The sequence below is a fragment of the Ambystoma mexicanum genome, chromosome 3q (genome assembly GCF_040938575.1).
Source record: "Ambystoma mexicanum isolate Mex_15411 chromosome 3q, UKY_AmexF1_1, whole genome shotgun sequence".
In the NCBI taxonomy this organism is placed as follows: Eukaryota; Metazoa; Chordata; class Amphibia; order Caudata; family Ambystomatidae; genus Ambystoma; species Ambystoma mexicanum.
This window is the reverse complement of record NC_090926.1, coordinates 468,983,097-469,009,870: the sequence shown is the minus strand read 5'-3', so window position 1 is coordinate 469,009,870 and position 26,774 is coordinate 468,983,097. Positions and strand designations below refer to the sequence as shown.

Genomic DNA, 26,774 nt, shown 5'->3' with positions numbered 1-26,774 from the left:
ACAGAACGCAAAGCCTATCGCAAAACTCCCACCCAGGCGCTATGGAAACCTCGGATACGATCTTGATTTGTGTTAGTACAAGGCATAAAATAAGCGGTGTCGCATAGCAATTTGCAATGCAATTCTGTAGGTTTGCTAATCAAATGGACACTTGTGTAGCAAAGTTAGCTATTTAATTTAAATGGCCCTCTTCAATGAAGGCACAGCTCGCCCTACATTCCTCGCTTAACCTCAGTGGTCTCTTCAACCTCTTTTCGCTGTTCACTTCAAGTGCTAATGGAGAGAAAGTGCAGCAGTAATCGTCTCCTCCACTAGAGTGCCAAATGCATGTGTAGGAGTGCTAGGCAGGATTGCAATCCAGAAGTAATTAGAATGATACTTTTATTAAGCTTTCTATATCCTGTCTGGCAAAAAGATGTATGTGTCAACTTTATATTTTTTTTAAAAGATAGTCGTGCAATTAGATTCCTAAAATATAAGTTGTTACATAATGCATAATTACAGTATTGATTCTGTAAAACACTGCATCATCTCAATGCTTTACGGTAATGTTTAGGTGAGTGTATCTAAATATCATAGTGCCAACTATATTTCATTTTGTTGGGAAAGATACATCATATTGACGAGTGAACACTTTTGAAAATGTACATGATCAAATGCTTTTGATGACCAACCTTGCAACTGGTGCTCAACCCATGAGCGAACCCCGTCACGACCCTCGCCCAAAACCCCCTCTGGCAAACCCATTGGCCAGGTTCCTAAGAACCAAGCTATGCGGTCTAGTGTTTTGAGTGTGGTAGCCTAGGGACTACTTTACCTGGACTATTTTGTTGGGGCTATTTAAACCACACCCGAGCAAGACAACACGCTTCGCGTTACTTTGCAGCTTGCAACATGACGCTGACCGTGTCCAGCTATTCCCTCGAACCTCGGAGAAGCAGAACCTGCAAGGAGACAAAAGGATCATCATTAGCAGCAGCATCTTACCTGCAGTCTTCATCTTTAAACACTCGCAGCTACTGAGAACAGCTTCCTCTAATCTGCACGCCTCCCGGACAGAACGACCTGAAAGAGGAAGATAGAGGCAACATTAAAGAAAGCAGTAGAGACATTTACAAATTACAAACTGCTCAAAAGGCTTACCTGGCTGGTCGCCTCTCGGCTGGCACCACTCCGGACATTCCACTCGCGCTGAAGAACACTGCGACCTACAAGGAAGGAAAACACAGGTTAGCAAAGGCAAGACTTTGCAGGCTGCGCATAGCGCTTACTTACCGCATCATAGCGCTCTTAATGCGGCATCATTTACCAGCGGGGCTCAACCAAGCCAGTTCGCCGCGATTAAGCTCTGCATACCTAAGGGAGAAAAAAAGACAAGGCATGCAGGATAGCAACAAAACTAAAGAACAGCAATAAGACCTACCTGAATAATATCGAACGGGCCGGCGTCAGTGAAGTAACTGGACCGCACTCGCCCATGAAAGACCACGCACCCCTGCAAAGAAGGCAGGACACAGAGCAAGCCTAATTCTACGACAAGGTGAGGAGAGAGCGCCAGAGGGACTGAAATCATACGGGGGTGGAGGGAGGATACTTACCCAGTCTTGAACACAGCCCTCCTGTATTTTCAGGCAGAACCTTCCCCGCAGACCACATCAGGGCAAAGCTGAGAAGCATACCAGCGAGTAACCCGGCTGGGTGGCGTCCCTGTGGATACCAGGTGAGCGTAATAACTCATACTCCTTGACATTCTATACTATCACCCTGTTGCTTTATACCAGGTACCCTAAAAGTGAGATGACCACAAACTACAATATTCCACGTAGTTTGCCCAGTTCTCTGCGTGCTATGCAATCCATTTTTACCTCTTACATAATAAATACACAAAGCGAACTAGATGCTTATGCAAAGTAGTGATCAGTAGTTCCATCCAGTCTGTACATCTACAGATCTACGGCAATACAAAATCTATGGCTTGCAAAGTCTTTTCGCCCACTTGCATAGCTGAGTAGATTTTTTGAAGGGCGAGTAGCATTTACAAGAGAAGTTTGAAACTTACTTAACATTTACTTTGCAGTAAATATCAAATAAAAATTTCAATGTGCATGGCTGGGCTCTGAGGCGCAGCAGTGTGCCAAACAAAGTGGGTTTGTAGTAACATGCACCATTTTACAGAAATCTGATTTTAAATACGCTGTCCTCCGTTCTTATGGATCGAGTGCATTTTTCTTAGGCTGCATAGGTACACTTATTTACCCGACCTGTAGGTCTAGCTGAAATTTAAAGAATTGGCAAGACCTGACTCCTCCCACTAATGTCTTATTTCAGTGGTACTCATAACTGATGTATTGTTGCTCATTTCATGTCTTGGGTACAAATAACATCTTGAGACATTAACAATATTAGTAGAAGGTTGCTAATCAAATGGGTCTGTTTGCTAACCAAAAAACATTTAATTAGCAAACTCTGCTAATCAATTTTTGAAAACTAATTTATGATTTGACTTAGTAGAGGGGGGTTGCATGCTTATCATGAAATGCAGGTGTGTGGGAGTCGAGTCAGTGATTTCGGGGTTGGCTTTGGGCTGGCTGGGTGGGGGTTAGAGGCCTGCTGGCAGCTTAGTGGTCATGAATGGATGCAGCGCGGAGCCTGGTGTTGTCTCACGCTCTTGCAGGGCGCATTCCTCTGAATGATACTAAATGTCTGCAACAGTGAAGAGACATGGGGGAAGTGAGAACTGACCGCGTGGATTCATTCTGCCTTAATGATGGTGGGCCTAGTGATATCTTTCTATGGAGCTTGGCTGGTGTAGCGCGGATATGCAAGCCCATGCTTTCGTCATAAATACAAAATGGCGTTTCTTTCTATAGGTCTCCTACTGTCATGCATCTACTGTTCGCGCTATATTGCTTTTCACAGCTAGTTTGAGAGTGCAGATTTCTCCCCCCCTTATACACTACACTATTTCATAGGGGATTGGCCTCACCTGAAAGGGTGGGGAGGGGGGTGAGATATACTAATTTCCATCCCAACACTTGTCCTTGGTTTGGTTCTGAGCCTCTCTGGCACTTCCCCACCTAGGAAGCTTGCTGCAGAGCCTAGGAGGGCTCGCTGTGTGCTGGCTGGGTACTGGTTCTGGAGCTGCTGGAGGGCCCTCTGGATTCAGTATCTTTCTCTTTACCCTGGGAGGTGTTTAGGGGAGGGATCTTGCTTCCCCTCTTGGAGGTCCTGGCCTTCCTTCACTGGCGGAAGATGCAAGGCAGACTGTACCTTCAGCCAGGGTCCAATGACAAGTTCTTCTTTCTGCTTCTGGTGAAGCCCTCAGATCTCCCAAAAGAGGGGCTCTACCCTTGTTTAAAGCCAAATGTACCACAGTGATTGCTGTAGGCTAAGCGTACCTTAATGAACCAATCCTGGGTCGTCACCAACAATCTCCTGTATGCGTGAGGTCATAACCAGAGTACTTTGCAACAGAAAAGTTAAAAGGGGTGAAAACATGTACTACCAAGTCCCACCCATCTTCCTGTCTCTTGTGTATCAAAGGGTCTCTCTGGTTAATGGAGCTCTCTGTGGTTCCTGATTAAAGCAGCAGATCTCCCTTACAGCTGCAGCAAGGCCAGACTTTCTGGCTCCCCCAAACCACATTCTTGTACCCTCTCAATGGGGTCCCCCTGCGGGGATGACTACTGTAATACATGAAGTCCCAGAGATAACATTTCACTGTCAACCGATAATGAGGGTGGGAGCTGGCTTCAGGTTGACACTGTGCATATGAAAGGGTGATGGCGTTCCCTGTCTCCTTCGTTAGCCTCTGCAGTCAGGTCCCATGTGTGCCTGCTTGAATTAAACTCAGATTGGTATGCGAATGCTGCCACCAGCTACAGGACTCATCAAAAGATCAGGGCGGATCCATGGATCTTTTGTTAGTTAATTAGGCTAGCTATGGCAGGGGGAAAGTGTGGCCCTCTCCCTTCTGGAGATGCATTGTGTACTCCACTTGTCAGATCACAGCTAAATATGACAGGGGAGAGTGCACCTGTAGACTGTTCACCCAGAAATACGGGTCTATGCGTATGTCGTGCAGTGAGCATAAGACAATGTGTGCGGATTAGCGCCACAGATTTTACAGAGGTTGAAGTACCATCATTCAATTTCATTTAAAATTTCAAAAGCCCAGGCGACCGCACAGCCACTGTGCGGATGGTCGCATTCCTCACAGTAGCTATACCCATGACACAATCCACAGTAATCACACTCAACATACTAGGGAGAGGCAACTCCTTTTTCTGTAAATTGGGATTCAAGACAACAATGGGACTCGAGCACAAGAACCCACACACCCAAAAGGAAATCTCTTCCTGGATAAACATTTTTACTTTCATTTCCAGAAGTAGTTGTGGCATTTAGATTCCAGAACAATGACACATTTGGCAACAGCACTCGATGCCAGTTGATGAACTCTCTACTGTGTCTCTAAGTTCTTTCTGCATTATGTTAGGCATTATACCTGTGATGGATGTATATGCTAAAGTGTGAGTAAACAATTTCCCAGCTCAACACACTATTATTATGGAAGACACATTTTCCAGAAGTCACTTCTGGTACTCACTGATGAAAGGGGAGCAAAATCTAGTCTCTTACTGACAAACTATAAATAAAGCTGCATTCATGCCTAAAATATGACACCAGTATCTTCATAAAACCATGGGCACCCGGTATACATATCACAGCGCAGTCACACTTACAGGTGTACCATATGTTATCCCAATCACAAATCCAATCATGTATACAGAAGCCATGCGAAAGGTTGGCCCCTTTCTAATAGATTAAAATATCGGGAAGCCATTACCCTGCCAAACAAAGTATTGACACAGAAAGTAAAAGAGGAAATGCATCTCAGCACAGTCACTTGGCACGCTAGAGACTAGGGGAGGTGCAGATCAACCCAGATACTAACAGACACACTATGTAAGGTGGGGGGGTGGAGTGAGTGCTCTTCAGGCCAGTCACTTAACTGATACATTTTGTTACAGAGGAGCCACACCCAATCCAATCACTTGCTGATGAGGTCAGGCAGGCCGTATTGCAGCCCTAAGCCACCTCAACTGCCAACAAGATGTTAGATCAGTTTTTCGCAAGTCCAACCATACATCTGAGGCAGTACATAAGCTCCCCTCTTAGTATAAGGTTGTACCACCTGAGAATGTGGTAGCATGTACAGAGCAGCCAGGCTTATCTTAGGGGGGAGGGAACGCAGTAGCTTGGCACAAAGAAATTGTAGCATACATATAGTCCAAAGAAACACTGAAACACTAGGTATTGTAAACAATAAATAGTTTATTTAAATACAACTAGGCCAAGATGAATCTTGGGTAAATAAGTATTATCACCTTATATATATAAGGGATACATTACTCACCGTAATCGTATTTCTGATGCTTGTATCTGCTTAGATTCACATGCTGTGCATAGGCCGACATCTAGTGGAAGCTGCGGAGTATTACAGTTTGTTTTTCGAAGTCGAAAAATGGGCGTCGACACAGGGCGTGCCAGTAATACTATCCCTAGTGTGACGTCCCCTGTACCCATGATCCCTCACGCGTCTAGGATCCCCAGATTGTGTTTTTCCTGACATGAGGTAGCATGAGGAGTAGCGTGAGTACAGATAGTCCAAGCAGATAGACAGAAAGGTAAGACTACAAGCAACCATGCGCCTTCTCTCGGAGGGGAGGAAGGGTGGGTCGCATGTGAATCTAAGCAGATACAAGCATCAGAAATACGATTACGGTGAGTAATGTATCCCTTCTGAGGCTTGTGGAATCTGCTTAGATCACATGCTGTGCATAGATTAGCGAGCAGTACCAGAAGAAGGAGGTGGGATGTGAGAAGGGTCATGAGCAAACAGGTGTCTTAGAACCGCTTGTCCCACTTGTGTATCTGCCTTGGAATGAGTGTCAATGCAGTAATGCTGAGTAAAAGTGTGAATAGAGCTCCAAGTAGCTGCTTTGCAAATGGTGTCAAGGGGAACATTTGCAATGAAAGCCAGAGTGGCCCCAATGCCTCTGGTAGAGTGGGCCCTTGGCGTAAAAGGCAGAGTTTTTTCAGAAAGAGAGTAACACAGCTGTATACAGTTGATAATCCACTTTGAGATAGCGCCCTTAGAGACGCGATCCCCCTCTCTGCCTGTAGCTACGGAGACAAACAGTTGATCTGTTTTCCTTAGCGGTCTGGTTTTATTTACATAGTATAAGACCGCCCTACGCACATCTAGGGTGTGTAGTTTCACCTCAGCTGAGCTCTGTGGGTTTTGGAAGAAAGCCGGAAGCTCGATGGACTGGTTTACATGGAACTTGGATATGAATTTTGGTGAGAATCTAGGGTGTGTGCGTAAAACCAGTTTGTCCTTGTGGATAGTAAAGAAAGGATCTTGCACTGACAGAGCCTGAATTTCACTGACCCTTCTTATGGAGGTAATGGCTACTAAGAAGGCCGTTTTATAAGTCAGGTGTTTGAGACTACTTTTATGCATGGGTTCGAAGGGGGGCCCCATGAGCTTAGATAGCACCACATTGAGATCCCATCCTGGCGGTGGGTTCGAGATAGGAGGGTGAAGTCTCTTTACTCCTTCCATGAAGGCTTTAACCACTGGTACTTTCCACCACGAAACCTTGTTATGGGATGTGGTGTAGGCTGAGAGGGCTGCCAGGTGTACTTTCAGAGAGTTAAAAACCAACCCTGCATCCAGCAGGTGGAGCATGTATGTTACAACGTTGGAAGGAGTGCAATCAACCGGGTTGATTTGTTTACTCTGGCACCAGATAACGAATCTTTTCCACTTGTCAAAGTAACAGTGCCTTGTATTTGGTTTCCTAGACTCTTTTAGAATGTCCATACACCTCTGTGGTAATTTGAGATGTCCAAACTCTATGACTTCAGGAGCCATGCTGCTAGGTTCATAGAGTTGGGTTCCTGATGCACTGTTTGACCTTGTTGCTGGGACAGAAGGTTGTACCAGGCTGGGAGTCTGATGGGCTCGCATACCGCCATCCTGCGTAGGTGTGGAAACCATGGTTGTCTCGCCCACATGGGAGCAACTAGGATGAGCGTCATCGATTCCTTGTTCATCTTGTACACCACCTTCCTGATGAGGGGAGTTGGTGGGAAAGCGTACGCAAACATCCCTGACCAGTTTATCCACAGGGCATTCCCCTGGGAGTCCGGTTGTGGGAACCTGGATGCAAATCCTGGGCATTGTTTGTTTTCGCTTGTGGCGAATAGGTCTATAGTGGGGAAACCCCACTGAGAGAAGAGATTTTCTACTACGTCTTTGTGAAGGACCCACTCGTGTTCTTCTGGGAGGGAGTCTCTGCTTAGAGCATCCGCTAGGGAATTGAGCTCCCCTGGAACATGTTGCGATGACAGGAAGATGTTCCGTCTGAGTGCCCATATCCATATTTTCTGGGCAAGCTTGGACAGATTTGGCGAACGAGTCCCTCCTTGCTTGTTCAGATAGAACATGGCTGTCGTGCTGTCCGTCCTGATCTGCACCGACAAGTTTAGTAGATGGGGCTCGAACGCCTGCAGCGCTCGGAATACTGCCAGAAGCTCTAGCAGATTGATGTGGTTCTTGGCTACTGAGTGAGACCAGAGACCCTGAGCTGTGTGGTGGAGATGGTGAGCTCCCCACCCCGTCAGGCATGCATCTGTAGTCACCACTGCCTGTACTTCGGGATCGTAAAAGGGTTTCCCCTTTGCGAGATTCTCTCTTGTCCACCAGTGTAGGTTCTGTACGAGTGTTGGCGAAACGACCACTAGATCGTCCCACTGACCACTTGCCTGAGACCACTGTTTCGCCAACCATTCCTGCATGGGACGCATGCGCAGACGCGCGTGGGGGACCAGGTAAATGCATGACGCCATCATGCCGAGTAACCGCATAGCTTTGCGTACTGTTATCTGTTGACCTGACTGATAATGCGGAATTTGCAGAAGTATGTTCCGAATTCTTTCTTCCGAAGGGAAGGTCAATCCTTTCTGAGTATCTAGGATAGCTCCTAGAAACTGTTTTGAGGTGCTTGGCACCAGACTTGACTTTTTCTCGTTGATGGAGAAGCCTAATTCGTGGAGGAGGTCGATGGTCCTCTGAATGTTTGACCTGCAGATTCCTGGGGTTTCCCCCGTTATGAGCCAGTCGTCCAGATAAGGGTACACTGGGATGGTATACTTTTTAAATACAGACAGTAATTCAAGGGTTGTAGACCCCGTCAGTATTGCTGTGACCCTCAGTTAAGAAATCACTTAGTAAACCAACAATAGTGGACTCAAATTCATGGAACAGTATGAACCTATAACTACATTCAGGATAACCTCTGGTATACCAGGTGAGTAAGACCTAATGTAATAAACTTTTACAGTTGCCTTTCAGATCAGTGAAACACAGATTAAGGTAAGCAATACCTCTTTACACTATTTTAGAAATGCACAAAGCAGACCATGGTCAATAAAACCCTCAGTACACTCATTCAGGATGGCAAACCGCTATTCAAGGTAGGTAAAACCAAAAGCACACTTATTCTAGACAGGCTATAAAGCAAGTCAGGGGAAGCAAACCCCAGTTGGTGAACTTATGCACTTATTTTTTTAGAGAAATAGTTAGGTGAAGCCAACAGCATTATTTTTGGGAAGGGAAGGATCCAATTTGCAGGTAAATAAATTAAGCCTATATACTTTTAGGAATGGGAGAACACATTCTAAGGTAAATAAGAACTTTTGTAACTGGGACGGTTACCAATGCAACTTCTATATCAGTAAAGGACTTTCAAAACTTGATACAGTTTAAGGCAAAGGCCTGACCTGATACGTCCTTCCCTAATCTTTAAGCATGAGTTTCCTCAGTGGCAGAAGAGGGGCGCTAGTGGTCTAGAGGCCAGCTTTTGGCACAGTCAATGTAGGAACATAAGGTTGAACAGTCCGAGTTCCTGAGGAAGGCTCTCCGAACAATTAAGTGCTTTACTTCAGAGTTGCAGAAAGGGTCCAGGGACTTCGGAGAAGACACTTTAGAGGGATTCCAGCATGGGGCCTGGGCGAACTGGATGAGAGAACTCCCAATCACATGAATCACCCCCAAAGCTTCATAGGAATCACACAAGGTTTAAGGTAGCCAACACAGTACCTCAGCAAAGAAGAAGAGTTTGCAGCAGGATGTCTTCAGGATCTGTAGCCGAAAGCCTGGTTCTTGAATTCCTTGTCGTGGTGACTGAAAAACGGACACTGGAAGGGAATTTGCAGCAGGGATCAATGGGGAAGGCTCCAGGTAAGAGTTTCTTCCCGGCTGACTGCGCTCTGTGGTTGTGGCATCCTTTTCAGGAGCCAAGAGAAGACTGAATATCACTGGTCGGATTCTCATCACTTATCGGGTCCAGCTCTCTGGTGAGGGGACTTAAATTATTCAAATCAAGTCTCTGGGGTCCAGTAGAATGCCAAAGTTCCAGGGAGATTCGGAATTCCAAAGACCATTCACCGTAAACTGTCTCGAAGTCCCAGAGTATTGGGATTTTGCAGCCCAGCAAGGTCGCAGCAGGTCATGGGATGGCCCAAAATGCAGGTCTGCTTGAGACTAGTGGATCACACCAGCCTCTGGGTAGGGGTCGACACGTTCAGAACCCCCATGTCTATTGGAAGGAAGGGGTTCAGCAGGTGCCTGTTACACAGTAGGCTCTCTGGTTGCTGGAAATTGCTAAAGCTGTCATTTTTTCAGCTTCCTCTTCGGTTTCAGCTCCAGTGGTCTTGTTAGCAGCTTCCAGGTTTGGAGTATTTAACAGGAACTGCAGCACAACTTCTGCAATATCCCCCTGCATTTTACAGAAACGGCGGTCTGGCTGTCCAATCAGGACTGCCAGAAGCCCCCACCCACCCCCACACTGGGAGTTGTTTTTTTTCCAGGCAAGGTGGAAGACAAAGGGCTGCAGACTTTTGGACTCCTAAGTCATAAAGACTAAAAGTCATAAAGGTAAAACCACTGCCAACAGCCATTCATGTAAACTTGCAATTATAACAACATGTTACCAGGTAAGTAAGACAGGGGATACATTGTATCCCCCCCAGCACTCCAAATAAGGTGGGGTGTCCTGGCTCACATACAAAATGTAAAGGCGATGAAAATCCCTTTCACTACTTGGGAACAGTAGTTCACCCAAGTATATCAAAAAGAAATTAACAGGGGAGCCCAAAGGGCAGTCCAGCCTAAGCCCAAAAGTTTAAGGAAACTAACTTCAACCATACACTATGGAGAGAGATAAAAAGTTCACCCATAAACAGTGTAAAAGACTAGGTGAGAGGGGAAAAAGATTCCCCTTCACCTAGCGACAGTGTACAACAGTTACCAAGTCCAAGCAAAATGTTCTGAGGTTAACACAGGTCAGATAGAAGCATCATAATTATGAAAATCTTACCTAACACAAGAGACTTAAAGTTCTGCGAAAAACCACAAGTCACAAGCAATAAGTATGCTGATAACTACAAAAGGAATATTTTGTAAACATGTTTTACCCTTTTAAACAAGTGTTCATATAATACTGTTGTGGAATGTCCAGCTCTCGTTCCTCCTCCTCATCCTATCATGGTTTGAGTAAGCCACTGCTGTTCTTAACTACACTCATGGTTGACCTTTGTACTGCATTTCTTTCCGAGATACTATTTGCAAGCAGTTACATATAGATGAACTCAGAGATAAGGGCCAATCAGCCCTACTCCTCCTTCTAGACCTCGCGGCTGCATTTGACTTGGTTGACCATAAAGTCCTATGCAGCCACTTAGACTCTGCAGCACACTTCTCTAAGGAAGCTATAATATGGATCGAGTCATTCCTGAGCAATAGGACTATGAGAGTCTTCTCACCCTCGGCATCAGCAGACCCTAGCCCTATAACCTGTGGTGTACCCCAGGGATCCTGCCTGTCACCGACTCTCTATAATGTATTCACCAAGCCCCTCTTTGACGAAATGGATGATTTGGGTATCACCTACACGAATTATGCAGACGATACCCAAATCCTCCTACCTCTTACTGGAGATTACTCCTTGAACCTGGCTTTGGTGAATAGAATTTCTGGCATCGTTCAGGCATGGATGGCCACCCATGGACTTTGCCTGAAAGATGATAAAACAGAGCTTATTATCCTAGGCACCACGGCTCACCTATCTAAATTAAGCCCGGACCATGCCCACTACACCATTGATGGGAACGACATTAAAGTAGCTAGAGAGGTGATGACCCTAGGTTTCTACCTAGATGGCACCCTTAACTTTACCAAACAAGTCAACTCCCTGGCATCTACTACTGCATATACGTGTACATTAATCAGAGCAAGTAAACAATTTATTTCCACAAATAGCTGTCTAATTCTCTCTAGAGCCCTCATACTCTCTAAATTGGATTATTGTAATGCCTTGTACATTGGTTCGAGTAAATATACCATCCAAAAAATACAGGTACTCCAGAATAATGCTTTGAGAGCAGCACTCAAGATAAATAGAAAGGAACACATCTCCTCCACCAGGAGAAAATACAAATGGCTAACTACTTTCGACAAAATTCGACTCAAAATGTCCACCCTTACCTATAAATGTCTAAACAATAAAGGACTGCCATATTTAACTGATAGGATTATCAGAAAAACATCCCACAGACCGACTAGATCAGTAAACTGTAACTGCCTCCTAGTACCACGTTTTAAACTATCCACCATTGGGGGATACAGTTTCCCAGTTAAGGCAGCTCAACTGTGGAACTCCCTGCCTCCTGGCCTAAGAGAATATCAAACCTTCGCCAAATGCAGACAGAGCATGACTAACTGGCTGAAAGAAAATGACAAGTAAATTGCCATGCTAGGCCAGCCGTAGTATTTTTCTAATTATATACCTGACAGTTAATACCCTTCCCCACTGTGTACTTTTCTGTATATTGATTTGTTACTGTGTTTTAGTCCTCATTGTACACTTTCTCTGTACATTAATTCCTCTTACTTTGTACTTAGTCTCTCATGTACATTACGCTGTCCTTGATGTACCTCATGTACCTATGTAACTAAGCTGAACGTATTGTTAAGTCCTGCGTCCTGATGCCCGCACTATAAATATAATAAACAAACAAACAAATACCTACTGTGTGGTTGTTGATAAGAACATCTTCTTCGTATTTGGAACGAGCAATTGCTTTTTCTTGCCCCTTAATGACAGTGCCATGCCTCGAGTACTCCACATAGTCTTCTGTCTGGGCTAATAACAGCTCTGCTGGTGGTGCATTCAAATGTTCCTCTCCACCATACTACAAGGGACAAAAAAGACATACTGATTAGCCATCAGTCCATCAAACATATACTAGGAAAGCAAACTGATCATTGTTGCAGTGTTTTAAAACCTCACATTTGATTTTGTATCAAGCCAATATGACAGCCTTATTGTCTTTACAAGCATTGGTTTATTCACAAATGTTGGGCCATTTAGATCTGCATTCATATCATTTCTGTGTGCCGATATATTTTACAATTGCAGGTATTTATTTTTCTTACTGTTTACCGTTAGTGCCTCGAATACGCCAATTTGCTCTGTGGCAGTTTAAAAAGAGACTTGGTAATCGACATAGAACGTTAATGTGTTGGTCCTAGAGCTGCTTTTCTGCATAGCCCCATGCCCATTGTACTGTGAAACAAGTATTACAAAAGTGCTTAGTTTGCCTTCAGAACAAAGTGTTTTGCGCTCAACGTAAGACCTGTACTACAAATGATTGGATAAAGTCCAGCTCTCTTTAAAATGTGGGCCGAAAACTAAAACACAGAAGTGTAATTATTACTTTGTGCAAAGGAGGAAAGGAAATCCATATTGTTAGGCGAAATTAAAAGTATTCAAGCTTTCCGGTGATCGGAACTGTGTTGCTGCTACCCGCAATGCTTCTACAGTCGTCAGGTACTCTCCTTTTTGTTTTTGACCGAGTGTCTGTGCTTTGATAATATAAAATAATATATTGTCAACATTATTTCCATTCTACAAACACTTGAGGCTCTCTTATGTTGTGACATGCGGGACACAGCCACCTATGTGTGAATGGAGTGTCCATTTACTGATGATGCCTTTCCTTAAATAAACTGTCATATTAACCACTACATTTAGAGTTTGGGATAACAATATATTTAACAGAGCAAACAGCGCTAATAGATCCCTGTGCCCTAGCAAATGGGTAACTGCGCAAAAGGCGCCGAAACGGCCGCCGCCAAAACACCCGAGGCCAAATGACCTGCTTTGCATTCCAGGATATATGATACATTACTCACTGTTATCGTATTTCTGATGCTTGTATCTGCTTAGATTCACATGCTATGCATAGGCCAACATCTAGTTGTAGCTGCGGAGTATAACATTTTGTGTTTTTCAAACTCGAAAAGGGACGTTGACAGGGTGTGCCAGTAATACTATCCCTAGTGTGACATCCACTGTACCCATGGTCCTTCAGGAGTCGAGGTCCCTCAGATTTTGTTTCTGACATGAGGTAGCATGAAGTGTAGCATGAGTACAGATGTAATAAAGCAGATAAGAATAGATGAAGCCAGAAAACATCTATGGACCTTCTACTCCACAAGGGAGGGAGGGTGGGCGCATTTGAATCTAAGCAGATACAAGCATCAGAAATACGATTACGGTGAGTAATGTATCCCTTCTGAGGCTTGTGGATCTGCTTAAATCACATGCTATGCATGAATTAACGAGCAGTGTCAGGAGAAGGTGGTGGGAAGGTACAGCGGCAAATAGATGTTTTAGTACCGCTTGTCCCACCTGTGAATCTGCTTTAGAATGTGTGTCAATGCAGTAGTGCTGGGTAAAAGTATGAATGGAGCACCATGTTGCTGCTTTCCAAATGGAATCCAGTGGGATGTTTGCAATACATGCCAGAGTGGTTCCTGTACCCCTGGTAGAACTCTTGGTGTGAAAGGCAAAGTCTTGTTTGATACAGTAGCATTTCCTTATCCATCTGGAGATGGTGTTTTTTGGAACGCGATCACCTTCCCAGCCAGGTGCCATGGAGACAAACAATTGGTCTGTTTTACACAGCAGTTTTATTTTGTTTACATAGTAAAGAACCACCCTCCTTACACAGAGTATGGCGTTTTTGCTCAGCTGAGCTTGAAGGGTTTCAAAAGAAGGCTGGTAGTTCAACAGACTGGTGTAATGGAACTTAGATATGCATTTAGGTGAAAACCTAGGGTGTGTTCTTAGTACCAACTTGTCTTTGTCGATAACAAAGAAAGGGTCTTGCACTGACCACGCTTGTAGTTCACGGACTCTTCTTATGGAGGTGATAGCCACCAGAAAAGCCATTTTATATGTAAGGTGTTTAAAGCTGTATTTGTGCATAGGCTCAAAGGGGGGGTCCTATTAGCTTTGCAAGTATCACATTTAGGTTCCACCGTTGAGGCGGGTTTGAAATGGGAGGGTCAAGTCTTTTTACTCCTTCCATGAATGCCTTAATGACAGAGACTTTCCACTAGGACACCCTGCTTTGAGAAGTAGTGTCTGCGGATAGGGCCGCTAGGTGAACCTTGATGGGGTTGAATACTAGCCCAGCTTCTAGTAAGTGGAGCATGTAATTGAGAATGTGTGATGGAGTACATTCAATTGGGTTTACATTTTTTGACTGCTACCATAGTACAAATCCTTTCCATTTGTTAAAATAACAGTGTCTGGTGTTTGGTTTCCATGCCTCCTTGAGGATTTCCATACACCTTTGAGGTAGTTTTAAATGGCCAAATTCTATGACTTAAGGAGCCAGCTGCCAAGTTCATAGACTGAGGGTGTGGGTGGAGCATTGTACCCCTGTGCTGTGCGAGCATGTTGTAGGGGCACATGAGTTTGACTGGATCGCACAGCGCCAGTTTGCGCAGATGCAGAAACCAAGGTTGTCTCACCCACATAGGTGCAACTATGATTAGTGTTACTTGTTCCTGGTGCATTTTGTTCACCAACCTGCTCAGTAGCGGCATTGGGGGGAAAAGCATATGCAAATTTCCCTAACCAGTTCATCTATAGGGTTTTCCCCTTGGATCTGTGTTGGGGAAACCTGGATGCAATATCTGGGCATTGCGTGTTTTGGCTTGTGGCGAAAAAGTGTAAATGGGGGTAACACCGCAGGGGGAAGATATAGTTTAAGATGTTTTTGTCGAGATGCCACTTGCGCTCTTCGGGGAGAGGATCTCTGCTTAATGAGTCTTCCAGAGAAATGAGATCCCCTGGAACATGTTGCGACGTTAGGAACATGCTCCGCTTGAGTGCCCACTTCCACATTGTTTGTGCTAGTCTGGACAGACTTGGAGAGTGTGTGCCCCCCTGCTTGTTTATGTAAAACATGGCAGTGGTGCTGTCCGTGAGGACATGTACTGTATGAATTGACAGGTGCACTTGGAAAGTTTGCAGGGCTTTGAGCACTGCTAGCAGTTCCAACAGGTTTGTGTGATTTTGGGCTGTGATCTGAGTCCATAGGCCATGCGCTAGGTGGTGAAGGGAATGGGCTTCCCACCTGGTGAGTGATGCATCTGTTGTGACAATTGCTAGCACTGCAGGGTTGTGAAAAGGTTTTCCCATTAACAGGTTTTCCTTTATCCACCAACGTAGCACTTGAACTAGGGTTAGCAAAACAACCACTAGATCGTCCAACTGACCGCTTGCCTGAGACCACTGTTTCGCTAACCACTCTTGCATTGGGCGCATGCGCAGACGTGCGTGCGGATCCAGGTAAATGCATGAAGCCATCATCCCGAGCAAGAGCATTGCTTTGCGCATAGTTATTTGGCGACCAGCTATATACTGAGGTATTTGCAGCAGTATGCTTTGCACTCTTTCGTTTGATGGAAAGACTAGACCCTCTTCTATCTTTATGACAGCTCCTAAGAACTGTGTTGTCTTGCTTGGAACATGACTTGTTTTTTTCTTGTTGATTGAGAATCCCAATTGGAAAAGGAGATTGATTGTTCTCTGGGTATTTTGTTTGCAAATTTAGGGGGATTCCCCTGTTATCTGCCAGTTGTCCAGATAAGGGTACACTGGCATTGATTCTCTGAGTAGATGCGCTGCCGCTCACCACTAGTACCTTGGTGAATACCCTTGGAGCAGAGGCTATGCCGAAGGAAAGAACCTTGAATTGGTAGTGTTTGGTTGCTATTTTGAAGCGCAAGAATCTTCTGTGTGCTAGGAACATTGAAATATGAAAGTATGCATCTTTCAAATCCAAGGTTGCCATGTAGTCCCCCTGTTTTAGCAGTGGGATTACTTTCTGTAGCGTTGTCATGCAGAATTCATATGGCTTGATAAGGTGTTTACAGTGCGCAGGTCCAGGATAGGGCCCACTGTTAGGTCTTTTTTCGGCACAAGGAAGTATATTGAATAAATACCATTGTTTACCTTGTTTGCCGGGACGATTTATTTGGCGTCCTTTAGTAGCAGTGCTTTCACCTCTTCCAACAGGATGTGTTGTTCTTCCTGTGAAGTCTGTCTTTGTCTTGGCGGGCGGTTGGTGTTTGAATTATCTCTATGCAATAACCCTGTGCCATGGTGGAAAGTAACCACTTGTCCGACGTGATCCCCTCCCATGCGTCAGTAAAGTGTGAAATACGACCTCTGTTAGGCAAGATTGTATGCAGTACCCTTTGGGTGCACTACAATAACCTTGACCTCCTGGCAATAGGGACCCAACCTCTGGTTTAAGTCTGAACTACACAAGTTGGTAGTGTGGCTGAGCAGTCAGGCTTATCTCAAGAGGGGTCAATATGAGCAGTAATGTTGTGACACAAAGTTTCACAGTACAGTTATCCAAATAAACTCTTATACTGAAGGTTTCTTGATAAAACAATTATTGATGTATTTCACAGTCAGTTGTATAAGCCTTCCAAAGAGAAGTGAGCAATATATGTAACACTCACAATACACTTCAAAACACACTCTTAGTTTCTCTAAAGCAGATGATACCCTTTGGGGATGGCACACAGACACTTCCTACACCCTCAGGTGACTTAAATGGCTAGGACACTGTGGACATTGATTTATCACTGGTACATTTGGAGCAATACTGAGTTTGGTGTAAAAGATAGAGGAATAAAACAAAGGTTAACAAATAATTCACAAACAGGTAAGTACTTTTAAAACCTTCCAATGCAGAGTAAATTAACCCTTTCCTGCGGGAAAGGCCAAAACACAGAGTCAGAGGTAAAGAAGGATCTCTCAGGGATTTAGGACATCCAATGTTAATTGCACAATGCCTCGGGGAGCTGAAGATCATCTTTGCAGGTAGGTTAAAAGTCTTGCACAATGTTTTTAGAAATGTTTGTAGAAAATAGAACACTTGAAGGGCCACAAGCTGGGAGGCTTGTGAGGGACAAAGCTATAACAACTCTGCGAGGTAACCAAGACAAGTCTCAAGTGAGAGCAAGTAAGGCTACACAACAAGAGGTAAGTTCTCTTAGACTTTGCAGTACCTCTAGTTAGAAGAAATGTTTCCAGCTTGCTTCTGTTCCTGTACAGCTCTTCAGATCCTGTTGTTCCTGAGCCTCAGTCGTGGGGACAAGAGAGAGGACGTCTGGGGACTCCTACTCTGCAATGGGAAGGTCAGCAATGGGCAAACTTCGATTCAGCAGTTCTTCAGTGTTTCAGCTCCTGGCGTCTGATAGCAAATAGCAACACTGCGGTTCTCGGATACCACTCTGGACTTTCCTCGCATCTGGTGTCCAGCACTCTGTTGAGGTGGCTCAGGCTTGGTCAGTCCTGCTTCAGGGAAGTCCTGAAGAGCTTCCTGACGCTCGGGTCTGACTTAAAAGCAACGCACACAATCTGGTGTTCCTCTCCCTGGAACTTCGGTTCCAGCAGCAGAAGTATAGCCAGCTCCGAGAGGATGTCCAGACAGGCTTACTTTGGAGTTGATTGGTCCCACCAACTCAAAGGGAGAAGTGGTCCTCGCAGGGCTTCTCTAGTCGAGGCAAATTCAGAGCTTCAGCACAGCAGGGCTTCACCAGGCAAACCAATGGTCCAGGAGTTGCAGCAGGCGTCTTTCCCCAAGTTCTTTTTTGATTCCTTCATCCAGTGGTCGACTCTGCTTTTCAAGCCAAAAAGCCTTCCCTTTTATGCAGGTTTCTCCCATTCATTCCAGCCTATCTGTCAATCACACAGCAGGGTGGTGTCCTTGCGGGACAGCCAGCCGGCCAATCACCTTTGGGTGCATTCCTGTAACCAAGGGAGTTTCGGGAACCTCCATCACTTCCTGCCCCTGCCAGACATACTGGAGCCAGAGGCGGGCTTCACTCGTCAAAGACAAAACAAACAAAGGGACCAAACCTGGTTTGGCGCGCAGAGTAAATCTCAAGAAAGACCTTTCCAACAATAAATGGCGAAAAAAGAAGACCGGGCCATTTTTGACAAAATGGGCACCGATGGGTGCTTTACCAAGGCTGCAATTGCAGCCTGCGGTAAAAACACACAATGGTAGTAAAAAGTAAACCATTGCCACCGGCCATTAATTGTAGAAAGGGTAACATAAAAATGTTACATGAGAAACTAGACAAAGGGGATACTAAGTAACCCCTCCAGCACCCTATGGTAAGATATCGTAAATAAACTATCATATCATATCATATTGTGTGCTGGGTCTAAAAGTTACAAATTGTTAGTAAAGTCAATTTCACTTCACTGCTCTTGGAAACAGTAGTTTCACCAATAGAAGGTATTTAAACCTTTGGGAAACTTAAGAGACTTCCCTGTGCCACTGCACTGAAGGTGCTGTGTGTCGCAATGTAAAGATGATGCCTATGGAGTTTGTCAGACTCCAAAGTTTAAAGAAACACAGAGTCCAAATAATGTTAAAAATACATGAGAGGACGAGAAAAAAGGTACACTCTCTCCAGGATAGAAATTAAAGTCTTAAGTCCAGCAAAAGAGTCTCTACATACATGAGAGGTCTCTAAGGTAGAAGGGAATTGGCACATTTCTGAGAATTCTCCCTAACACTCGTCCCCCCAGGCTAAGGGACAGGAGGATTTAATCGACTCCGGGATGAATCTCCTTATTCCAGTTGGTCATACTTTCTGGAGAGACCATCAGCATTTTGGCGATTACATCCTGACCTATGTTCTATAGTAAAATCAAACCCCTGAAGGCTGATTGACCATCTTAACAATTTAGGATTCTCCCCTTTCATCTGCATTAACCATCTCAAGGGTTTAAATTATAAAAGTAAACCCATACAAGTAGGGTCTAAACTTCTTCAAAGACCACACAATGGCAAAACATTCACGTTCTATGGTTGTCCACCTTGTTTATCGGTCCTTCAGTTTCCTACTGATGAAGCCGATAGGGTGTTCCCTGCCTTTCTCATCCAGCTGACTCAGAACTGCACCTATTCCTGTATTTGAAGCATCAGTTTGTACAATAAAGGATTGGTTGTAGTCAGGAGCTCTTATGATTGGAGCTTGACAAAGGGCTTTCTTAAGTCCAAATGCCTTAGTGCATTCCTCATTCCACCGGACCTTTTTGGGGAATTTGGGTGAGGAGATCACAGTCAAGGGAGAACCTATGGTTCCATAGTTCTCAATGAAGTTCCTTTAGTAACCTGTGAGACCTAGAAAGGCTCTCACTTGGGTTTGAGTAGTAGGGGCGGCCTAGTCTATTTAGAACATGATTTACCATCCTTTGGAATGTAGCAGGTGCATTCTCTAGTACAAAAGGCATAACCTTAAACTGGTAGAGGCCTCCAGGGGTTGGAAATGCAGTTTTCTCCTTGGCATGGTCTGTCAGAGCTATTTGCCAATAGCCTGAGGTTAGGTCAAATGTACTGAGGTGCTTGGCTGAACCAGGTTTATCCACCAGCTCACCTGTCCTAGGTAGAGGATGGACATCCGTTGTGGTGACTGCATTAAGAACTCTATAGTCCACACATAATCTCAGCTCCTTGGATCCTGCCTTTGACACTAGTACAACAGGACTAGGCCATGGACTTGTAGATGGCTCTATTACCCTGAGATCAAGCATCTTCTTGACCTCTTCCTTTATGTGGGTTCTTACATGGTTTGACATTCTATAACCCCTGCATTTGACCGGTAGATAGTCAGTGAGAATATCATGCTGGCCCCAAGGGGTCAAGCCTGGTGTCAATGAAAACAGGAAAGCAAACTGAGTAAACAGATTGTTGCACTCCTTCTGTTGGTCCAAAGGCAGATCAGAAGAGAGATGAACTCCTTTTATTTTCACATCGAAAGGCTGTCCCCTGAGAAGATCAGGTAGAGGCTCACTCTCTGTAACGCTCACCTGATTCCCGTAGAGGCGCCGGTCTTGACTGGGCGTATAACGTATCTTCTAAGGTGATGTGTAACACACGGCTGGCTCTTTGGGCTGGACCCCTGTGCACTGTATGTCTGACTTGAAGGGTAAGGTGTTTTAGGTAAGTGAACGCCGTGCTCTCCATCTGCTTCGGAGCAGGGTGCTGAAACCAGTTTCCTCACTGGATAAGGGAAGCAGGCCTCTTGACTTCAGAGGACTGCTGTCCGTCGTTTTCTTCACGCACGGTAAGTTTCGAGTAATTCAAATGTCTTTAAAAGTCTTTAGTAATGTTGTATCTTGTTTTGCAGGGTTCCGGCGATGGCGAAGATGGAGCCCGTGTGATGAATAGAAGCGCCTTGAAGCACGTAAGTAAGCGCTTGCTGCCTGCTTCACGGCGCGCTCTAACTGTCTTTTTCCTTTGCAAGTATAAGTTCGGAGTGGCTGCAGGGTGCCCGAATACCCACTGGGTTAGATGTGAAAGGAGTAATGGCTCGTGAGTATTTAAGTTCCCCAAAGTCTTTAAACGCACCTTGTTTTATCTTTCAGATGCGGGATGCAGCGCCGAAGGCCTCCGGAGCGTGCGCAGAATTGGTAAGCTTTTGTCTTTCAGATGCCGGAATGCAGTGCGAGGCGTTGATGACAGCCGATGGATCAGGTAAAAGGAGCGCTGTCACTGAAGACCGTAATGCTAACCTGTTCTTTCTTGTCTTTATAGGTGTTGCTGAAGACTGGATTCAGGATGGTAAGCCTTTTTCCTTAGGCCCAGGATCAGATGCAGAAGACACGATGAGCGTTCTGCTGCAGAGGATGCAGAATAACACAAAGCAAGATTCATCCATCGGGTGTGGTTTAAATAGCCTCCTGTAGTGCTTAGGTGTCTCCTTCCACAGCCACGCCTAGGAAAGAAAAGAGTCCCTGCTTTCCAGAAGAGTTCCAGGGTTCTGAACCTAGGGAGTGGCTCCTGCCCCACCCAACAGGAAAAGTAGTCCCGAACAGAAGAGGACCAGAGGCTCAACTGGCAGGTAAGTAAGCAGCATGGTCTGCCGCAGGTAAGTCCACCCAAGCATTATGAGCCCGGCGCTTCCAGCGCTGGGACTGGGCACATTTATGAGCCTGGCGCCACCGGCGCCAGGACAGAGTCCAAAAGGTCCCAATTGGGACCGGCTGGCGCTCGGAACCTGGGTTATGGGTCTGCTTCCAAGGGAGTTGGGCAAGTCCTGACCTCTTGGAAGCAGAGATCATGACAGTACCCCCCCTCAAGGCCCCTCCCAAACCGGGCTTCTCTGGGGGTTTGGGTTTGTCAGGAAATGTTCGATGAAATTTTTTGATTAGGCGAGGAGCGTGGACATATTCAGCAGGTTCCCAGGATCTCTCTTGGGGGCCGTAGCCTTTCCAGTCAATTAGGTAAAATAGTTTAGATTTGGAGATCTTGGAGTCCAGAATGCTTTTGACTTCAAACTCGAGTTCTCCATCAACTAGGATAGGTTTTGGAGATTTAGTTAGTCGGGTTTGAGGTTGCACGGGTTTTAATAGAGAGACGTGGAAGACCGGATGAATCTTCATGTGCGGGGGCAAGTCCAACTTGACCGCTACTGGGTTTACTATGGTAGTGATGGAATAGGGACCAAGGTATCTTGGGTTGAATGTACGTGGCCCTTTTAGAGGTAGATATTTGGTAGATAACCAGACTTGATCCCCTACTTGATATTGAGGGGCTTCCTTCCGATGTTGATCTGCTCCTTTCTTGTATTGTTCTTTAGCCCTTTGAAGGTGAGAAACAGCTTCCTTAAAGGCTTGGGTGATTGTAGCATGCAGGTATTCTACTGCTGGTATTTCAAGATCTTGGAGGGGATCCAACTCCGAGGTTCGAGGGTGACTGCCGTATAAAAGGAAAAACGGGGTTTTCCCAGTTCCCGAATGGACAGAGTTATTGTAGGCATATTCGGCTATCCAAAGTATGTCTTTCCAAGTTTTTTCAGTTTGTTGCAGCATGCAGCGTAAATACTGTTCCAGAGTTTGATTGGTCCTCTCGGTTTGTCCGTCGGTCTGAGGGTGGTGACTGGTCGATAGTCTCACATCAATTTGAGCCGACCGACAGCAACTTCGCCAAAAATGAGAAATAAATTGACTACCACGATCCGATATTAGAACCGAAGGAAAACCGTGCAGTCGGACGATGTTTTCCAGAAATTCACGGGCCAGAGTTGCTGCTGTTGGCAAGCCTTTGAGCGGAATGAAATGCGCCATCTTGGAGAATAAGTCCACGATTACTAGAATCGTATTGTATCCGGAGCATGGAGGTAGATCGGTGATGAAGTCCATAGAAAGCGTATGCCAAGGGCGAGGTGGGATGTCAATAGGGCGTAAGAGGCCTGCTGGTCTTTCCTTTTGACTCTTGTTTTGGGCGCATACTCCACAGGACATTATAAAGTCTCTGATATCTTTTTTCCAAGACGGCCACCAGAAGTAGCGCTTGATCTTTTCTGAAGTCTTGGTCATACCGGGATGTCCTTCCATTAAAGAATCGTGATAACAAGAGATTACTTTTTTCTGTAAATCTGTGCTGGGCAGGTATAATCGTTCTTGGAAATACAACACGTTGTCCTTTACTGCAAAGTCCTTTCCCTTTAAAGGCCAATTCTGTATGTCTGCTGGAGTTACAAGTTGCCTGGCTTTATCCTTAACTTCCTCTATGGATTGTGTGGCGATTACACCCAGGATTCTTTGTTCGGGAATGATAGGTACAGGTTTAGGGTTGATCAAGTGTTCTTCCACTCCCATTCGAGAAAGGGCATCGGCTTTACCGTTTTTTGTACCGGGTCGATAGGTAATTATAAAGTCAAATTCGGCAAAGAATAATGCCCAACGAAGTTGTCTAGAGGATTGGGCTTTTGCAGTTTTCAAATATTGCAGGTTTCGGTGATCCGTAATCACAGTAACGGTGTGTCGGGCCCCCAGCAGATAATGCCGCCAAGCCTTAAAAGCAGACTTGATAGCCAGAAGTTCCTTGTCAGTAATCGTGTAATTGATTTCAGGAGGCGAGAATTTGCGGGACCAAAATGCCACAGGATGCAACTGATTGGTTACCGGGTCCTTTTGTGATAGAACTGCCCCCATGGCAAGACTTGAAGCATCAGTTTCCACGATGTAGGGGAGTTCGGGGCGAGGGTGTTTTAAGATTGGTGCAGAGATAAATTTAGTCTTCAAATCCTGGAAAGCTTGTTCCGCCTCGGTAGACCATTCAAAACGTTTGTTTTTCTTTAACAAGGCAGTGATGGGCTGGACTATTCGAGAAAATTCGGGGATAAACCTACGGTAAAAGTTAGCGAAGCCTAACATGCTTTGCACACCTTTTACGGAGGATGGTGATGGCCATTTGAGAATTGCATCGACCTTCTTTGAATCCATACGTACTCCGCTAGGTGATAATATGAATCCCAAGAATTCAACTTCAGTCACGTTGAAAACACATTTTTCCAACTTAGCGAAAAGTTTGTGTTGACGCAATCTTTCGAGGACCATTTTTACGTGTTTCCGATGTTCAGATTCCGATGAAGAATAAACGAGGATGTCGTCAATGTAAACAACAACACACACATCTATGAGCTCTCTGAGGACATCGTTCATAAAATATTGAAAGGCGGCCGGGGCATTGCAAAGTCCAAAGGGCATGACCTGATATTCAAATAGCCCATATTTGGTGCGGAAGGCCGTCTTCCATTCATCGCCCTCCTTTATTCGAACCAAATGGTAGGCTCCTCTAAGGTCCAACTTTGTATATATGCATGCTTTTCTGACCTGGTCCAAGAGTTCAGGGATCAAAGGTAACGGATATCTATTCTTGACGGTGATCTGGTTCAGGGAGCGATAATCTATACAAGTTCTAAGGTCTCCTTCCTTTTTTGGAACGAAGAACAAAGCTGAAGAAGCAGGGGACTTGGAAGGACGAATAAACCCATTTGCCAGGTATTGATCCAGGTATTGACGAAGGTGAAGGTTCTCAGGCTCGGTGAGGGCATAAATTCTACTACAAGGAGGAGTAGATCCAGGTATCAGGTCTATCTGGCAGTCATAAGACCTATGAGGAGGTAGAGAGTTAGCCTGATCCTTCCGGAAAACATCTTGGTATTCTTGGTATTCGGGAGGTAACTGGGGAGTCGTCTCTGAAGAAGTAGCTGCCAGTGCAACACCAGGTGGAGGATGACAAGTAGAGACACATTCTGGAAACTGGACCGTTCTTGCTCGCCAATCGATCAGAGGATTGTGTTTCTCTAACCAAGGAATTCCTAGAATAACCTGAAACTGAGGGGCCTTGATCACATCGAACACGATCTTCTCATGGTGTCCATCTTGACTTACGAGCGTCACTTCTTGAGTGGTATGCGTTACTGGTCCGGAGGCTATCTCCGTTCCATCCACCGTAGTAATGACGTCCTTTACAGCCTTGGGACAAAGAGTTAGATTCATCCTCAAAACCATTGCATGATCCACATAATTGCCGATGGCACCGCTGTCGACGTAAGCTTCAATTGCATGTAATCGATCCGGATTATCAGGGCTAATGAGGACCATAGGTATCACGAAATGCGAGGTCACGGAACTGGTTTTCACGCTCGGCAAGAGGACCTCTATTCTTGTCGGGCGAGGTCGTTTCCCTGCTCAGAGTTTGTAACTTTGGTAACTGCAGCTCCTACTGCCTTCTTGGCAGGTTTCACCGGACAGTCTCGAAGAAAGTGCCCCGAGTTTCCGCAATAGAGGCATAATTGCAACTGTTTTCTTCTTTCCCGCTCCTTTTGTGTTAGAGGACCTTTCAGGCCCCCTATTTGCATGGGTTCCCCGGAGTCTACTCCTTTGGAAGGAGTTGGCGGTTTGGAAAATACTCGAGCATCAAACTTGGAACGATCAGCCTTCCTGTTCTGCAGTCTGTGATCTATTTGAACAACTAAATCTATATAGTCCGAACAATCTTGTGGGGGATTCACTACTTGGGCTAACACATCTTTGAGCTCTCCACGTAGACCTCTATAAAACAGCGTAATCCTTTTGTCCTCAGGCCATTGAGTTTCCACTATCAGTCTGTTGAAAGATGCAATATAAGCCAAAAGGTCTTGATTACCTTGTCGCAACGAAAGAAGCTCATTGTCCAAAGCCTGCCCCTGTGAATGTCTTGCGAAAAGTTTTTCCATACTGAGCTGAAAAGCTTGAAAATCATGGAGGATCGGATCATCTTGATTTACTAGAGGGATCGACCAATCTGCGGCATTACCACTAAGGTACGAAAGCACGAAAGCTACTTTTGCCTGATCAGTTGGAAATGCTGCTGGCCGGCATAAGAAATGCAACCGACACTGATTGATAAATACTGCAAACCTCTTTGGGTCACCAGAAAATCGTTCGGGCGGAGCCAGAGGTACATTCCCAGGTAGGTTGATCTGCACTGGACTCATAGAGGATGTAGAAGGAAGATTTCCCCCAGATGCGGGTAACGGGGTCTGTCCGGCTTGTGACTGTAGCAATTGCCTAGCGAGATCATCTGTTCGCTCCTTGGAAATAATCAGTTCCCTTTTTAGAGCGTTGGTTTCCTGACGGGCTGCATGCACTTCTGCCCTTAGTTCCTCAAGCAACTGGGCTAGCTGGTCGGTATCCGTGGTTTCCATAGCGCCTGGACGGGAGTTTTGTGGTAGTCTTTGTGTTCTGTAACGCTCACCTGATTCCCGTAGAGGCGCCGGTCTTGACTGGGCGTATACCGTATCTTCTAAGGTGATGTGTAACACACGGCTGGCTCTTTGGGCTGGACCCCTGTGCACTGTATGTCTGACTTGAAGGGTAAGGTGTCTTAGGTAAGTGAACGCCGTGCTCTCCATCTGCTTCGGAGCAGGGTGCTGAAACCAGTTTCCTCACTGGATAAGGGAAGCAGGCCTCTTGACTTCAGAGGACTGCTGTCCGTCGTTTTCTTCACGCACGGTAAGTTTCGAGTAATTCAAATGTCTTTAAAAGTCTTTAGTAATGTTGTATCTTGTTTTGCAGGGTTCCGGCGATGGCGAAGATGGAGCCCGTGTGATGAATAGAAGCGCCTTGAAGCACGTAAGTAAGCGCTTGCTGCCTGCTTCACGGCGCGCTCTAACTGTCTTTTTCCTTTGCAGGTATAAGTTCGGAGTGGCTGCAGGGTGCCCGAATACCCACTGGGTTAGATGTGAAAGGAGTAATGGCTCGTGAGTATTTAAGTTCCCCAAAGTCTTTAAACGCACCTTGTTTTATCTTTCAGATGCGGGATGCAGCGCCGAAGGCCTCCGGAGCGTGCGCAGAATTGGTAAGCTTTTGTCTTTCAGATGCCGGAATGCAGTGCGAGGCGTTGATGACAGCCGATGGATCAGGTAAAAGGAGCGCTGTCACTGAAGACCGTAATGCTAACCTGTTCTTTCTTGTCTT

At 45.5% G+C, this 26,774-nt stretch overlaps 1 protein-coding gene across 3 annotated transcripts in view; it reads right to left on the bottom strand.

The window, feature by feature from the left end:
- SLU7 (SLU7 homolog, splicing factor) overlaps positions 1 to 26,774 on the bottom strand; it is a 525,459-nt gene that overhangs the window by 123,822 nt on the left and 374,863 nt on the right. For all 3 annotated transcript variants that reach the window (XM_069654248.1, XM_069654249.1, XM_069654250.1), the window contains exon 12: positions 12,163 to 12,324. In XM_069654248.1, coding sequence (XP_069510349.1) covers positions 12,163 to 12,324 — 162 coding nt within the window. The remainder of the gene's footprint in view (positions 1 to 12,162; positions 12,325 to 26,774) is intronic.